Here is a 16,651-nt window from a genome sequence, read left to right on the forward strand (position 1 = left end):
GTTAACAAATTCAGATAAATTGAAATCATGTAACTTTTCTCATCATAATGCAATAAGTTTAAAAAAAACTTATCTTCAGATTTTTTTCCTTTCTTTTTAAATATATATATATATATTTATTTATTTATTTTATTTTATTTTATTTTATTTTATTTTATTTTATTTTATTTTATTTTATGTGCATTGGTGTTTTGCCTTCATATATGTCTGTGTGAAGATGTCAGACCTCCTGGAACTAGAGTTAGACAGTGTGGCTGCCAAGTGGATGCTGGGAATTGAAGCCAGGTCTTCTAAGCATCCTTCTTAATCATTGAGCCATCTTGCCAACACCCTGTTTTCAGATTTTTCTAAGACAGGGTCTCATATAATTGAGGCTGGCCTTGAACTTGCTATATATCCAAGGATATTAGGATTACAGGGGTGCTCCTCCACAGCTGCAACTAATTCTATTATTGCTGATTTGTGTCTTCAACAATGCAGACTGAGCTCCAACAACATGGAGGAATCATGTCAGTACTTTGTACTATGGTAGCTTTTCTAGAGCTTTAGATTTCAATAAAGGAAACTACTACTTTGTTTGGGGGAAGAAATGGTTGTTGTTTATTAACCTTGCTGCATAATCAGAAAGGATTAAACACACACATTTCCTGGGACAGAAAATTGTACCAAAAGTATTCCTAAAAAATAACTTCACAGAGCAAAAGTCTTGCACGTACAGAGACACACACGGTGTATGTTAGTATGAATTAATGCGGTTTAGATGTTTACATAACAGATCCCTAACAAACTCTTTGCATTCATGTATGTTTTCTTTAACCTCTTAAAAATAGTTGTAAAAAATTAGAAAATAATGCAAATGTAGAATTAAAGCCGAGGCTATAGATCTAGTATTAATAAATTCGGACAGTATTTATAAAAATTGATGCTGTTGGATATCTTACTTATATACAGGACACAGTCTTTAGGCTGTCCTATTAGCAATTTATACAGGACACAATCTTTAAGCTATCCTATTGTCATCAATATTTTTGTGTATCTGAACATTTAAATTCCCAGACACCTGTGCTTTCTCTGTCTTAATGCAGAATTCAATTCCACATATATTTACAATTAAATATCTAGTTCTAGAATTTTCCTTACACAAAAGACAAAACATGTTTGTTAAATAAGTTCATAAAAAGGCAATAAAAAAGGTTGTTTTTAAGAAACAGTTCTAATATACTCATGATTAAGCTGAGGAAATGCTTCAGTGTTGGAATGACCACCACTGGGTAAAAGTGAACATTTGCAAGCTAGCAACTGAAGGGCCTAAGGGCTGCAATAACTCCAGGAAGTTTGTGCTGCCCCCGACATGCTGAAAGTTGAACAGTTGCTTCGAGGCCCATTTGGAGGAACAGGAGGTTCTTGTCAGGATTGGCATGGTCTTCAGAAATGCTCAGTTTGGTACATCACCTTTTGGTCTTCTGTAAGAGATATAGAAGCAAGGCATGCTCAGTGAGCTCAGTGAGCTCAGCAGTCGCCATTCCCCACCTCTGCTCATACACCTGCTTCAATGGCCACCCTCTTGAAGCAGAAAAATGAAACCGAACCACCAACAGGATTTATATACCAGTGACTTCCTTTCCTAAATTCCTTGATTGTTTCAGAATGCTTAAATATCACATGAACTCTGCTCTAACTCTGACCCTTAGTGTAAATAGCTAATAAAATTTTAAATTTAGTAATCATACATGTCTCTCATGTGAGTATGTCTATAGTTCACATGAACAATTTGAATTCCAGTTCCTTGAACAGTATAATCTGAGATACAAACTGCAGATTATTTACTGCCTCACTGCTCCCCCTTTTGAATGAAATTATGATTTCAAGAACTGGCTGAGGATGCAGATGAGCATGTGTGAGACCCTGGCCTCAGCCGCTCTCTGACTGTCCCATCTCTCGCTCTGCTTCCCTCACACGTAGTGATGAACACAGAAAATGCCTTGGTATTTATGTACTGTTATGTAGACACAATTAAATTCTCTAAACAACAGTACCTCCAAACATATACATTTTAAAGAAACTGCTAACTTGTAATAAAAAACCTCACATTTATGTATTTTACTTAGTGTAAGTGTATACATGTGGATGCCTGAGTTGTTCACGTGCATTACATGGATATAGGATCTCACAGAGATCAGGAGAGGTATGTAATCAACTGGAACTGGGGTTACAGACAATGGTGAGCCATCATGTGGGTGCTGGGAACTGAATCCAGATACCCTGCAAGAACAAGTGCTCTTAACGACCAAGCCATCTCTCCAGCCTTAACACAATTTCCATGAGTAGAGAGCCAACTAGAAGCGCAAGTGTCTTCTTGACACTTGGCCAGTATAAAACTGCATATTGATGTAAGCATAGGCTACGACTCATGCTCTTTCACATTTTGTACCCTCGAAGCCCAGACTCTCCTCAAATGCCATGGCTTAAGTTACAATTCTGTAATGCTTCACAGAATATAGTTGTTTCTTCTAGCAATGACATACCAGGACTAATAAACATAATATGGCATTTTTGTTAAGAGCACAAATAAGTAAAAAATGCAAATATATAGATATGTAATTATTACTTCTTCTTTTCCTATTAAAAATTGTTCATTTTGTGAATGAAATCTGATATTTCTATACTGTTAAGGATACTTTGGGCCAGCACGCAAAGGTACTTGGTGCCAAAATATGACACCTTGAGTTTGATCCCCAGGGCCCACATAGTAGAAGATAACTAACCCCCATGCAAAGTAACCTCTGGCTTCCATCATCAGACCATAAGTATGTGGGAGGCAGACAGAGATGGGCAGATCTCTTTGAGTTTGAAGTCAGCCTGGTCCACACAATGAGTTCCAGGACAGCCTGGTCTACATAGCAAGACCCTGTCTCAAAAATAAAACAATTTTACATTGTTTACATGTTTAAATAAATTCTCTCTTTTTCATATTATAAAATCTTTCTTGAGGTGCAGGGTGGGCTGAGATAGGGGGTGACTCACTTAGCAGTATTCTCAAACTCAATATTGCTCATGCTGGCCTCAGTCTCTAGATTCTTCCACCTCAACCTCCTGAGTACAAAGATTTCAGGAATGTACCACTAATACCAGAATGGTACCAACTAAGTAGTATTCTAGGGAAAGCTAAGAAAGTTGTTTTCATCACACTTAATTCACCCAACAGACCCCTCAGCTGAGTGAGGATGACTAGAAGTTTCAGTAAAACCGAATTACTTTCTCTGAGGTACAGTTGATGGCATGTGCCTTCTAGGGTCTAAGACTAAGCAGTGAGTTCAGGTGTGCAGTGTGATCTCTCTACTGTTAACTTCCCTTCACCTCTTTACCCTGTTAGGTTGTAACCACCAATTTTTACTTCCCATATCCACTACTTTCTTATGAGTGGCAAAGTCACGATGCTTTATCTTTATGAAATTTGTAAACTTTTCCTCAGAGCTTTCATGCTTCTCTCTGTAGTCATTATCAACCCTCTATACCCAATTCCTTCCCTGGTTGGCTCTGCTTTAATGCTTTTTCCTGACCACTGACCTTGTTTATCTCTATGTTATCATTTCCTCTCCTTTGACACAGCAGTTTACTTTTAAAGTGGTCCTTCTTTCTGCAGAGGACTGAGGAACATGACAAGGCAAGAGCCTTGTCAGTTTTATTTATGGAACAAAAACAGCATACGTGAACACTCAAGTATTTGCCGAATATGCAGGAAGGGAGAACATAGGACATCAATTCTAAATATAACAAGTCTTATGGTTACTATGAAAATGTTATTCAAATAGTGTCAAATCTTCTGAAATAATATACATAAAAACTACTACCACTCTCTATTCTCTCGTGGGGTGGTATCCTGGCTAGTTTTATGTCAACTTGACACAGTCATCTGAAAGGAGGGACCCTCAATTGAGAAAATGTCTCCATGATATCCAGCTGTAGGGCACTTTCTTCACTAGTTACTGATGTGGGAGAGTCCAGCCCATTATGGGTGGGGCCATCCTGGGATGGTGGTCCTGGGTTCTATAAGAAAGCAGGATGAGCAAGCCATGGGGAAACAAGCCAGTAAGCAGCATCCCTCCATGGTCTCTGTCTCCAGGTTCCTGTCCTGCTTGAGTTCCTGTTCTCACTACTTTTGATGATGAACTGTTATATGGAACTCTGAATGAATAAACCTTCTTTTTTCCAATTTTGGTCATGGTGTTTCATCACAGCAACAGTAACCCTAACTAAGACAATCAGCCTTCTAAATCTAATTTAAAGGATAGCTCTTCCAAGTTAGGTTGCCAAAGGCTCTGTTGAATTTTTGATGAATTACAAGTGGTATTTGATTGAGCAAATCAAACATAAAGCTTTAGAAATAACTAATACAGAAATGATTGTGCATATTACTGTTTATTAAATTGGTGACTTCATTAAGTAAAATATAGTATACTGAAACTTATGCCCCCAAACATACAAGCAATTTTATTCTATTGACTTTTAATAACAGAAAAATAATGAACATTTCTAAATAGTAAGGTATCACTAAAAAAATGATATTTCCTAAAAGAATGCAATGGTTCTATGTCTTCAGAAAACAGAAGCATCATGTATCTATGCCTTAGTGATACTGGAGATCAAAATAAGGAAGGACTTCACATACACTAGACAAGCATTCTACTCCTGTAGACCTGTTTTTGTTTTTAAAATACTAGCTCAGCTTCAGGAAATTCAGAAATAAAATCTATAATAATTTTCAAGTGTAACGACAGAGGATCTTTGATAAAGTAACCAATGATAATCGGGTAGTCCCAATATGCTCACCTATTCTGTCTGGTGGATTCTCTTCTCATTCTTTTAGTAGGGATTGGACACTCTGTCACCTCAATCTTTGGTGAGTGACAAAGTGACTCATTACACCTGCGCATAGGAGTCATTCCTGTGAAGAAAATGGTAAGGAACTGGTGAAGCACAAGAAAGAGCAAATATAAATATATATTAACCTGTGAAAAGGAACTCAAAGCAATACTCTTACTTCTTGTAATTGTTAGTTTTTGTCAACAAAAACCAACTAGAGCCACCTGGAATGAGGAGACCACAATTGGGAAATTGCCTCCAGTCAGAGTGCATGTCTGTGGGGCACTTTGATGCGGGAGAGCCCAGCCCATTGTAGGAGGTGTCACCCTGAGGCAGGTGGTCCTGAATTGTATAAGTAAGTTAAAGTAGCCATGGAGAGCAAGGTGGTAGCCAGTGTTTCTCCATGCCTCCATTTAGTTCTTATCCTGGATTCCCTAGATGACCAGTTGCAACCTGTAAGCTGAATGAAATAAACTCTTCCCTCCCCAGTTTGCCTTTGGTCAGGATGTTCATCACACAATAGAAACCTTAACTAAGATACTATTTGAGTAAGAGGATAGTTTTAAGCATTTATCAGACAGCCGGGTGAAGAAATCTGTTCAAGTCCTGAATCATTTGCATTCTTTCTTTTTGCAGTCACACTCATCATCAATGTTCTTCATCAAACAAAAAGTTGACAAAAATAAACACGTACCAAGTTTCTGTTCTATTCGTTTCAGACTTTTTTCCTGTTCATCAAGTTCTTGCTTTTTCTTCTTCATATCAGGAGTGTGAAGGTACTGCAGCTGATTGTCCAAATCCTCGTTCACAGTGTTCAGCTTGCACAGAGCAGTGCGATACTGCTGAATAAGATCTGCAAAAAAGGCAGACATCTGAATAAAGAGCTAACATCATACCAAATCCCTGTTTTACAAAAAAAGAATTAACATCACTAGGTAACCAACGAGAACACATTTTAAAGTCATGAACCATTCAATAAAAAGAACGAGTTGAGACAACACATGTACTTACATTTTAATTTTCTTTGATTTAATTTATTTCTGTGTGATGAATGAATTTTCAACGACTATCCTCTCTATTTTATTTTATTTTTGAAGTTCTGGGGATAGAACCCAAGATGGCACATATGAGGCAAATGCCCTACCACTGAGTTATACTCCCAGATACCTCAAGTTTTCTACATGAAAGTGCCTGGACATTTCTACATCCTGTCTGATACAGAGTATTCAATATTATTCCACAGATAAAGCCAAAGAAGAGGAGGAGCAGAAGAGTACTACATGCTGTACTGTCAGAAGCCACTACCTTCCCTGGTTTGTAATAAAACAAAGTATTAACTGTGACTGCACACACAGCAACTCAACTCCGCACACACTTTTTTTGTATACAAAAGGGAGGATGGGAAGAGTACAGATTTTAAAAATTAATTGTATTATCCTGGGATACAAAAGGTTGTTCCTATGCAGGTATATAATGCACTGAAAACTCAGACCCTGCTCCACACCTTACTCCACTCCTCTCTCTCACCTGTCCACCTGTCCTACATTCCTTATGTTCCCACAGACTCATTTCTCCTTTGGTGTTATTTATGCCCACATGATCTCATATCAGTATATACAAATTTATGGCTCACAAAGGAGAAGAAACAATATATTCTCTATGACACACTTAATTGTCCCCAACTAAATCTATTTTCTTGCAAATGATATGACTTCATTCTCCTCCACTGTGCATGTGGACCACATTTTATCCATTTCTTTTGTCAATGGTCATAAAGGATGGCTCCATAACTTGGCTATAGTGAAATGTGCTACAAGGGCAGGCAGTGATCTCTTTAATATGTTAATCAATTCTTTTGGATAAATCACTAGGAACTCTGTTGGGTATTTTTAGTCTCTCTCTCCCAAAACCTCCATATTGGTTTCTATAGTGACTGGACCAGAAGTGCGTAAGGATTTTGTTGATGTCCTTATCAACAACAAAAAGTTTTGATGATACCCTTTTCTGATTGGAGTGAGATGAAATTTTCATGTAATTTTTTTGTTGAGATAGTATTTTTGTACACTGTGTGAAGGTGTGTCTCTGTCCTTCCACACCTGCTTAAGGCTCCTTCTGACTGGTTTAATAGAGAGCTGAATAACCAATGAGGCATCTTAGTAGAAATAAGAACTCTGGGAAAGGAGATGAGGGGCATCTGCCAGCCAGTCATGGAGGAAGGGGCAGGTGCCAGACTGAAGGAAAGGTTAACAGGCCATGTGGCAGAACGTAGGGCAGAATAAATGGGTTATTCTAATAGCTAAAGGTAAAGGAGTATCTCAGAACTTAACAGCTAAGTTATACAACAGTCTACTTACACAACGAAATATTACTCTGCAATGAAAACAAATTACGGCTACCAACATACAAAGCACAGAATGAATAGAGGCAGACACAATTTGTATTTTCTATTTACATATAAATTACAAAAATGGGCAAAACACATCTGTGCCATGGTGAGTAAACAAAGTCGTGTCAAACAGAGGCTTGAAGAGAGAATAATGAGCAGTTTCCTACAGAGCTGAGTGTCCTACTCTCTTTAAATTGTTTGCAGTACTGCAGATTAAACATGCTAGTCAGTGTTCTACAACTGACTACATCCTCAAGCCTTATTTTTAACTATTATAAGTATGGTATTCTTCTGATAGACTTTACCAGTGCTATGTTCATAAGATGTGTAGTTTCCTATGTGTGGATTATACTATGACAACAAAGTATAGCTAGCCTTGGGTTGTGCCTCCTCTGGTAATCCCAACACGTGGGAGATTAAGACACAAGAATTACCATGAATTCTAGGCAAGCCTGGGCTGCATGGTGTCAGGCTAGCCTAGGGCATCAGAATAAAAATGGTCTCAACCAAAGCAAAGCAAAGCAAGCTAAAAGAGCAAAATGTGACACACATAAATAATGGAGTATCAATTGGGGTTACCAGGAAAGGAAACTCTATCATTTGCTATAGTGGATAAGTCCTGACCTCAGGCTAAGTGAACAGATATAAAAGGATAACATACACTTTCTTCTCTATGGGTTATCTAGAATAGTCAATTTCATAGAGAATTTCAAGCAGAAGGAAGACTGCCAGGAAAAAGTGATGGGAAGGTATTAAGTTTCAGATTTGCAATATGCATTTTGGGAGAGAGATTGCACACTGATGTGAAAGTATTTAACAATACTGAATTGTGCAATGAAAATCATTAAGACGGCAAACTTTATTGTATAAAATAATAGCATAAAAAAGGCTAAAGTAAGAAATCACTGTGTTTGGTGCACATCACAACCTCATGAAATCAACTCAGGAATTTGTACAGTAACGGCCCTCATGGACGGACTTCCTACTCAGGAGACACATACTGTGCAGCACACAGATGATTATGTTGGCCTTGAAAGGAGGCAGCTGGGAGATGAGAGAATAAAGTGGTGAAAGGGTCTATATCACACTTTATGAAAAAAATATAATTTTTGATAGGGTTTTGCTGGCCTCAAATTTCTATGCAAGTAAGCCTTCCTGTCTCAGCTTCCCAAACAGTCAGTGCAGGCACAGGCTACCATGGCTGGCTCAAAAACTCAACTATATAAATTGAGAAAAAAACAAATGATTATCTAATAAACTATTAATTTAACAAGGCAGAATACACTTTAATACACAGTATAAAAGAGACATTACTAATCCTGCTCTCTTGCAATATATTTAATAAAAGAAGAGAGCATATTTCAACTACTTGGTTTTTGTAAAAACAAAACCATTTTACACGGTATATATTGGTTACTGGTTAATAATTGTTACATTAGACTCTGAATACATAAGCCCAAAGAGAATGTTAAAGTCAAATCAGAAATTGGATTAGATAGCCATTCAGCTGGGAATATGGCTCAGTGGTAGAATGCCTGCTTAACATATGTAAACCCTCTCCCCTCCCACTAAAAAGACAAAACAAAATAAAACAGATAAAGACCAGGGAATCCACAAGAGACACTTTTGTGGTCTGGAGCTGGGGTTGTGGCCCAGCTGGCAGAGTGCTTGCCTAGCATGCAAAGCCATCAGTCAGTTCAACCCCAACACCACGGACACTGGGTGTGTGGTAATAAGCACCTGTAACCCCAGCTCGGAGAGATGGAAGGAGGAGGGTCAATAAATTCAAGGCCATGTCCAATCCTATGGTGAATTCCTGGCCAACCTGAGATTCATAAGACACCGTGTTAAAACAACAAACAAACAAAAACCGAAAACTCACCCCATGTTTAACTTACCTATTTGTTTCCCCAAGACCACACATTGTTTTGGTACTGGAGCTCCGAAGACCATTCCCCGGAGTTTGTCCATTGGCGGAGCTTTATTCTGAAGGCCCCCAAATTTCCCATTACTTCTAATTCTATCTCCATCTCTAGTCAGGAGTGTGGGACAGTGTGTGATTTTAACAACCTATGAAAGGCACACAGACACTAATTAGCAAGAAACTGATTCCAACTGCTCTAAAGAGTAATTAAATCTCAGTTTGTAAATGACATGATCTGATGGGAATGATGACACAGGCCTTTAATCCTAGCACTTAGGAAGGCAGAAGCAGGCAGATCTCTGTGAGTTTGAGGTGGGCCTGGTCAATAAAGTGAGTTCCAGGACAGCCAGGGCTCTGTAGAGACACTGTCTCAAATAAACAAAACAACAACATCAACAATAAATAAACAAACCAAACACCAAAACAACAGCAACATAAAATCCAACCCGTAAATAAATTAATGAGCAAGAAAGTAAATGAATAAGCAGCATAGCTGTATTAGTGTTTTTGAAAAATTAATAAGCTAATGATAACGAACTGGGGGGTGAAAAGCCCATAGACAAGGAGGGAGCCAGATGAGTTTTCAAATGCTAAATGTTAGCTTAAACTAGCTTAAACTGGTGAGAAAAGAGTCAAGAATTAATTCTTCCAATTAATCATAATAAAAATATCACATTGGATTTAGCATTTTGTGATCTCTAGGAGTATATTCAGTAATTCCACTTATGTATGTACTCAAACATAGTCTAATGAAATATAGTAAGCTCACTAAGTTATATCACATCCACACAGAGAAATGAACACATACATTAAAAAGTGCTTCAAGGGGCTATGGGAGATCATGCAATGGGTAACGGTGTTCTACAATACAAGCATGAGGAATAGAATGTGGATTCTTAGCATCCACATAGAAGAGCTCATGCGGTTGCACTCACAACCACTACTACTAGGGGTGGGAGGCTATGGAAACAGGTAGATCAATGGGGCTTGCCCCCTACCCCCTACCCCACCTCACAACACCCTGACCAAAGCACAAACTCCAGTTTTAGTGAGACTCTGGCTCAAGGAAAGTTTGAATGCTATTGCAGCACTCCATCTGATATCCTCTTCTGGCCTGTACACATATGCATGTATACACATACACCACCCACAAGTGTGACTGAAGGGCATTATAATTCAGCACATTACAAATATCTAATCCAACCTAATGTTAAAGCTTAAATAGTATCTGAATTATATAAAATATTTACATAGATTATATACAATTTATAGAAATAAGATTATATCTTAAAAAAAAAGAAATATAATTCCAGAGGAATTTCATAGATACCCTTCCAGAAAACTGGTACTTTTATTTATTTTTGGTTTCTTTTTATTTATTTTTGGTGTTAAATCTGGCATTGAAATAAAAACTTAAACTGCAACAAAATGAGTAGTCACTTTATTGTTTTGGTGTGTGTGTACAGTCTCACCATGTAATTCAACTCTCTGAGCCATTATTGGTTTTGATTTGGATTTATATGGTTTCTAAAGGTGATCACAGAAGGTGAAACTGGGGGCAGGGGCTGCATAGATGGCTCAGCAAGCAGGCTGAGCTGGGGGTGAGGTGGTGGCAGAGGTAGCACTTCCCTTTAATTAACCCAGCCATTGGGAGGCAGAGGCCAGCCTGGTATATAGAAAGAGTTCCAGGGCAGTCAGGGCTACACAGAGAAACCTTGTCTTGAAAAACAAAACAAAACATAACAAAACCCAGAAACCCTAACTAAGACAAAGGCATACAAACACAAAAGGATGTTTGTCATGCAACAATTAAAGACAACACTACAATGTAAACTCCCCTCCTGTAAAGAAGCTAAATGCTGGTGAGCCTAGCTGCCTTCAAAGGTGCTAACAAACAATAAACAGAACTAAGTTCTTTCAAAATCCTTAGCTAAAATCTATTATGCCCTTGACTGCATAACCTCTAGTGTTCTCAACCAGTGGGTTGGCGATCCCTTGGAGGGCTCACATATCAGATATCCTGCATGCCGGACATTTACATTATGATTCATAACAGTAGCAAAATTACAGTTATGAAGTAACAATGAAATAATCTTATGGTTGGGGGTGGTCATTATGACATGAGGAATTTTATTAAAGGGTTGCAGCTTTAGGAAGGGTAAGAACCACTGCTATAACCTGATGATGTGGTCTTTAAATAAAAGACAATATTTTTCTTTGAGATAGATAGGATTCACAGTCCATCCTAGGCTGGCCTAGAACTCAGTATGTTGTACATATTAGCCTTGGACTCACACTCCTGTCTATAGGAAATACAGGGACAAAGTGTGGAGCAGAGACAGAAGGCCATCCAGAGACTGCCCAACCTGGGGATTGATCTCATATGAGATGCCAAGAAGTACTTGCTGACAGGAGCCTGGTATAGCTGTCTTCTAAGGGGCTCTCCTAGAGCCTGACAAATACAGATGTGTATACTCGTAGTTAACCACTGGACTGAGCACAGGAACCCCAATGGAGAAGTTAGAGAAAGGACTGAAGGAGCTGAAGGCGATTGCAACCCCATAGGAAGAACAACAACATCAAGCAACCAGACCCCCTCACCCCCCGGCCCCCGAGCTCCCAGGTACTAAACCATCAACCAAAGAGTACACATGGAGGGATCCATGGCTCCAGCTGTATATGTAGCAGATGATGCCTTATCTAGCATCAATGGGAGGAGAGACTCTTGGTACTGTGAAGGTTCAATGCCTTGTGTAGGGGAATGCCAGGGCGGGGAGGCAGGAGTAGGTGGGTGAGAGAGCACCCTCACAGAAGCAGGAGGGGAATGGGATAGGGGGTTTGCAGAGGGGAAACCGGGAAAGGGGATAACATTTGAAGTGTAAATAAATAAAATATCTAATAAAAAAAGTTAAAGTTGAAACAGAAATTAAAAAAAAAAAAGAAAAAGAAAAAGAAAAATGTGAACCAATACAACCAGCTTAGAGATAGTATTTTTACAGAAATAATCAGCCAAGGTTGTTTAGTCTTTAATCCAGCGTCACTGTTATCCTCATAAAGGGGAAAGGTAGACATGATCACACATACATTAGAAGAGACCTGAGGAAGTTAGCCAATCACAAGGAGGGGGAGAGGGCCTGAAATAGACTCTTCCTTCACTCATGGCTCATAGAGGATATCAACTCTGCTGACCACCCTGAACACGAACTTCCAACCCAACAGATATGAGATAAAAAATTTCAATTATGCATGCAAGTTATAGCTTCTCCAATATGAGGCTGTCCCTTTTCAGTTTTAGACACCACACTCATTTCATTTTAATTTGTCTCAAATTTATGGTAAGTTTTGCATTGGTTTTGACAAGGCCAGTCATTTGTTTATATATCATCCAATGGAATAATAATTTTTTTCTTTTGAGACAGAGTCTTGTTCAATAACTCAGGCTAGCTTCAAATTCCAGATCTCCTTCCCACCTCATAAGTATGCACTACAAGCCCAGCTAATGGAATTTTATATACAGCACATGCACATGCACACACACACATGGCTCTGCTATATTAAAATTTAGAAATTCTAGAATTAGAGCTACAGATTTTAAAAGAAATAAAGGACATATGATAGCTCTATTTCTAATTTTCTGAGGAAGTTCCAAACTAGTTTCCATAATGCCTATATTAACTTGCATCCCCACTGACAGTAAATCAATGTTCATCTTTCTCCATATCATTTCTCCATATTTGTGTCAGACTTCCTATGACGGCCATTCTGACTGGGGTTAAATTATATCTCATAACAGCTTTAATTTGCATAATTCTGTGCCTAGGGGTGTTGAATCCTTTTTTAAAAATGGTTATTGGTCATGTGTCTATTCAACTCTTTAGTCATTTGTTGACTGGCAGTTTTAGTCCCTTGTATCTTACTTCTGCAATTCTTTGTGAATTCTGGGTATTATCCTTGTCTTGACTGAAAGCCCAGCTACTACACTCCTGGGTATATGCACAGAGAACTGCACAGAACAATGTTTAAATCCACATCCCGTATTTACTGCAGCTCTACTTACTGCAGCTCTACTCACTGCAGCAAGAAAATAGGACCAATCTAGTTATCTATCAAAAGATGAATGGATAAAAAAATCTGGCATATTACCTCACTTTAAGAAAATGAAATCACAAAATTTGCAAGAAAATGGGTAGGATAAGAAAGAATCTCAAATATTAAGTAAGGTCACCCAAAGAATAAAAGAACCGCACATGTGGGCCTCTAGCCTACAATGCACACATGTAGGCAAATGGGTCAGGTGTGCCCAGCACACAACAGAACAGAGGGCGGTATGCACAGAAACACACCAGATAGTGCAGGTGTGCTCTAAGCCTTCCCAGCAACTCTTCTAACTGTGAGTTCACTGAGATGCAGACTGTGGGTCTGGGCAAACTGCTTGCTTAAGTGGTTATGTTGATCTGTCTGCGTGGTGTTTTTATTTCCCTGTTCCTGACAATAAAGTGATTTAAAAGAATAAATGAAGTACATACCTCTTTTCTATAATGATTTGCTGCATCTAGATTATCCAAAATAATGGTGTCTCCTAACAGCATACCAAAAACTAAAAACATCAAAATACACAAAATTAAATATTAATAAAAGCAATATATATAAGAATATAATTTTTCAGTTAATAATTTATAGATTTATGTCAGAAATGTAACAGTTGAACAAAATGAAAATCACCACAATATCTTTTACCTGTTTCACAATGTTCAATATTATCTGGGAATGTTAATAAATCTCGGGCAAAGACTGGATCTCCAAAGGGCTTAAAATGTAATTTACCATTTCGGAAATGAGGTAGAGGTCTAAATTAAAAAACAAAACAAAAGAGAGTTACTAACAAAGCATACAAAACTATTTAAATTAAAAGATACACTTAGAAAACCATAATAAATATATGCACATTATGTGATCACATATTCTGTCCTAGAAATGAAGATCTGTCATATAAAGAATCTGCTTTAGTGACTCTTGAGAATCTGGCAAACAGCATATGCTATAGATTCTTACATTTTTTTCTCTCTCTCTCTTATTACTTGTCCTTAAATCTGTGTGTGCACCTTTAATCTCAGCACTTTACAGCCAGAGGTAGAAGGATTTACAGAGCTCCGGGAGAGCCAGGGCTACATAGAAAAGAAGTGAAATACTCCTTCCCTAAACAGGGAGTGTAAGGGTACTGTACGGGAATAGAACCAATGTTCTAGAGCAAATTCTAATTGTAAATATCTTGCCTACATTGAATTTTAGTATTTTTATAGCTATTTTGAGAATTTAGTGCATGCATATTCACCTCTTATCATTTCCCCAACTCCTCTCAGATCCATCTCCCTGTCTACCTCCTCTTTTTCTTTTTTCAAATCACCCACCAAGTCTGATTTGTACTGTTCATATACTCATGGATGTGGGGCTATCCAATGGAGCATGGTCAACCAGCCAGGACCCACACCCTTCAAGAAAACAGACTCCTCCTTTCAGAAGCCATTGTCAACGGCTCCTCAGTCAGAGGCCGGTATTTGTGAGTTCCTTCCTCTTCCATGCTACACGTGGACCAGCTGGATCTTGTGTATTCTTGTATATGGGTTCAGCGGTCCTCAGGGTGTTTATGTGTAGATCAGAAGACAAGGTCAGCTATTTTTCTCAATTTCTCTTCATTTTATTTTTGAGCAGGATGTCTTATTGAACCTAGAACCCCCAAGGGATCCTCCTGTCTACCTTAGCAGCAATGGAATTACAGAGGAGGACACATCTGGTTTTCATGTGGGTGTTGGTGGTCTGAACTTGGTTCTTTTTGATAGCATAACAAGCATTTTATTCATTGAGTTATCTCTCTAGCACCTACCCTGACTACGCCCCAAAACTCCAGTGGGTCTTCAGCAATTACAAAGACAAAGGCAGTCCTCCTAAATGGAAATGTTTTCTCATTAAAACTATCACTTTTGGGAAAGTGCATGTGATATAAGGATGAAGATTTAAGTGTGGCATGAATTTATAATCCTAGTATTGGGGATGTGGCAATAGTTGGATCTCTGGAGCTCACCAGTTAGTCAATCTAGCAGAATCTGTGAACACCAAAGCCACTGAGTCCTCTGGCCTGCACATACATGTGCACACAAATACACACACATACACACCTCTTATTTAGATAGATGTTTTGATATGTTGGATTTCTTATGCTGCCTAAAACAAGTACTAATTAACAGCAGAATGGTAGGTGATGACTTAGGATGGAAGGAAAGCAGGAACTCAAATACAAGTTTGTTATGCCAACGGATCACCTTGACCTAGAAAGGTAGTATAACTTGTATTCAGCTTGTATGAGGCCATGGGTTTGACCCCAAGCACTGCAAAACAACAAAATAAACAAGCATCAGTTCCATTTTTTTTCTCTAACCTTTTCCAATCTGGAAGAGTTTTCCTGTAAATAGAATCAAGGGGCAACACTTGCTGGCGACCTTGAGTTTCATCATAGATGCAGCGTGCCGCATCAGTAGTTAGGGTAACCACACAGTCCATGTCACTTGCCAGATGCCAAGAAATAACCATGGCGGCTCGATCATCTTCAATTTGTGCTAGATGTGCAATCTAGAGCAATTTTAATAAAAACACACAGAAATTAAAAAAATAATGATAATGGAAATATCTGTCAGTCAATTAAACACACTTATTTCACACTTACTCTCTATAATAGGGAAAGTATACTTAAAGATATGCAATAAACAAGAGTTTCAAGGTTAAGCATTAAGGTATTTTAAATACCTTTCTAAATATATTTCTATCAGAAAAGAAACCTAAATGTTACAAATAAGCATCATTGCTTCATTGGGAATTAAACATCATTTTCTTACTTACAAATACTTGCCTGTGGTCACAAGCATTCCTGCTTCATGCCTGTTACCACTGGGATATTACTTCTAAAACATCTTTGTTGTGCTAGTATAATTAGGTCTACCATTTATTCTTATCTGATCTGGTAGCACAAACCTGCCTAGAAATAAGGCTTTTATTTCACTACAGACACATAATATCTGCACTACTTTTCTAATTTGCAATACATTAATGGGAAAAATTAACAAGATGGAGATGCAGACAAGGGGTGTGCTGCCTAGTATATGGGATGCCCTAGATTCAGTCCTCAGAACTGTGGAGTGCAGGGGAGAACAGACATAGTCTAAATAACACAAGGTAACAAGATGTACTGTTTGTTAAAAAGCTTAAAACACAAACCTTTCCCAAAATATCTCCACTGCGTTTAGTGTAGTTTGGAAGAGTACACAATCTTCTGGGCCTCTTTTTAAGCTCGTTCTGTTCTGTTATCTTTTTTTCCAAAAGTGCTTCAATGTGAGGTATCTATAATAAATAAGGAAAATTTATCCACAAGGTCAATACTTGAGAAAGTTATTCAAATAGGTACTACTTGATAGAAAACATCAATATAT

At 38.2% G+C, this 16,651-nt stretch overlaps 1 protein-coding gene across 1 annotated transcript in view; it reads right to left on the reverse strand.

The window, feature by feature from the left end:
• Nucleotides 1-1,184: 1,184 nt before the first annotated feature.
• Nucleotides 1,185-16,651, reverse strand: part of Smchd1 (structural maintenance of chromosomes flexible hinge domain containing 1) — a 113,768-nt gene continuing 98,301 nt past the window's right edge. Inside the window, exons 41-48 of the mRNA XM_031368725.1 lie at nucleotides 16,440-16,562; nucleotides 15,607-15,797; nucleotides 13,911-14,020; nucleotides 13,700-13,770; nucleotides 9,148-9,319; nucleotides 5,558-5,716; nucleotides 4,831-4,945; nucleotides 1,185-1,463 (exon numbers count right to left, since the gene is read on the reverse strand). Of these exons, the coding sequence (XP_031224585.1) occupies nucleotides 1,436-1,463; nucleotides 4,831-4,945; nucleotides 5,558-5,716; nucleotides 9,148-9,319; nucleotides 13,700-13,770; nucleotides 13,911-14,020; nucleotides 15,607-15,797; nucleotides 16,440-16,562 (969 nt within the window). The 3' untranslated portion in view covers nucleotides 1,185-1,435. The remainder of the gene's footprint in view (nucleotides 1,464-4,830; nucleotides 4,946-5,557; nucleotides 5,717-9,147; nucleotides 9,320-13,699; nucleotides 13,771-13,910; nucleotides 14,021-15,606; nucleotides 15,798-16,439; nucleotides 16,563-16,651) is intronic.

The sequence above is a fragment of the Mastomys coucha genome, unplaced genomic scaffold, assembly GCF_008632895.1.
Source record: "Mastomys coucha isolate ucsf_1 unplaced genomic scaffold, UCSF_Mcou_1 pScaffold14, whole genome shotgun sequence".
Lineage (NCBI taxonomy): Eukaryota > Metazoa > Chordata > Mammalia > Rodentia > Muridae > Mastomys > Mastomys coucha.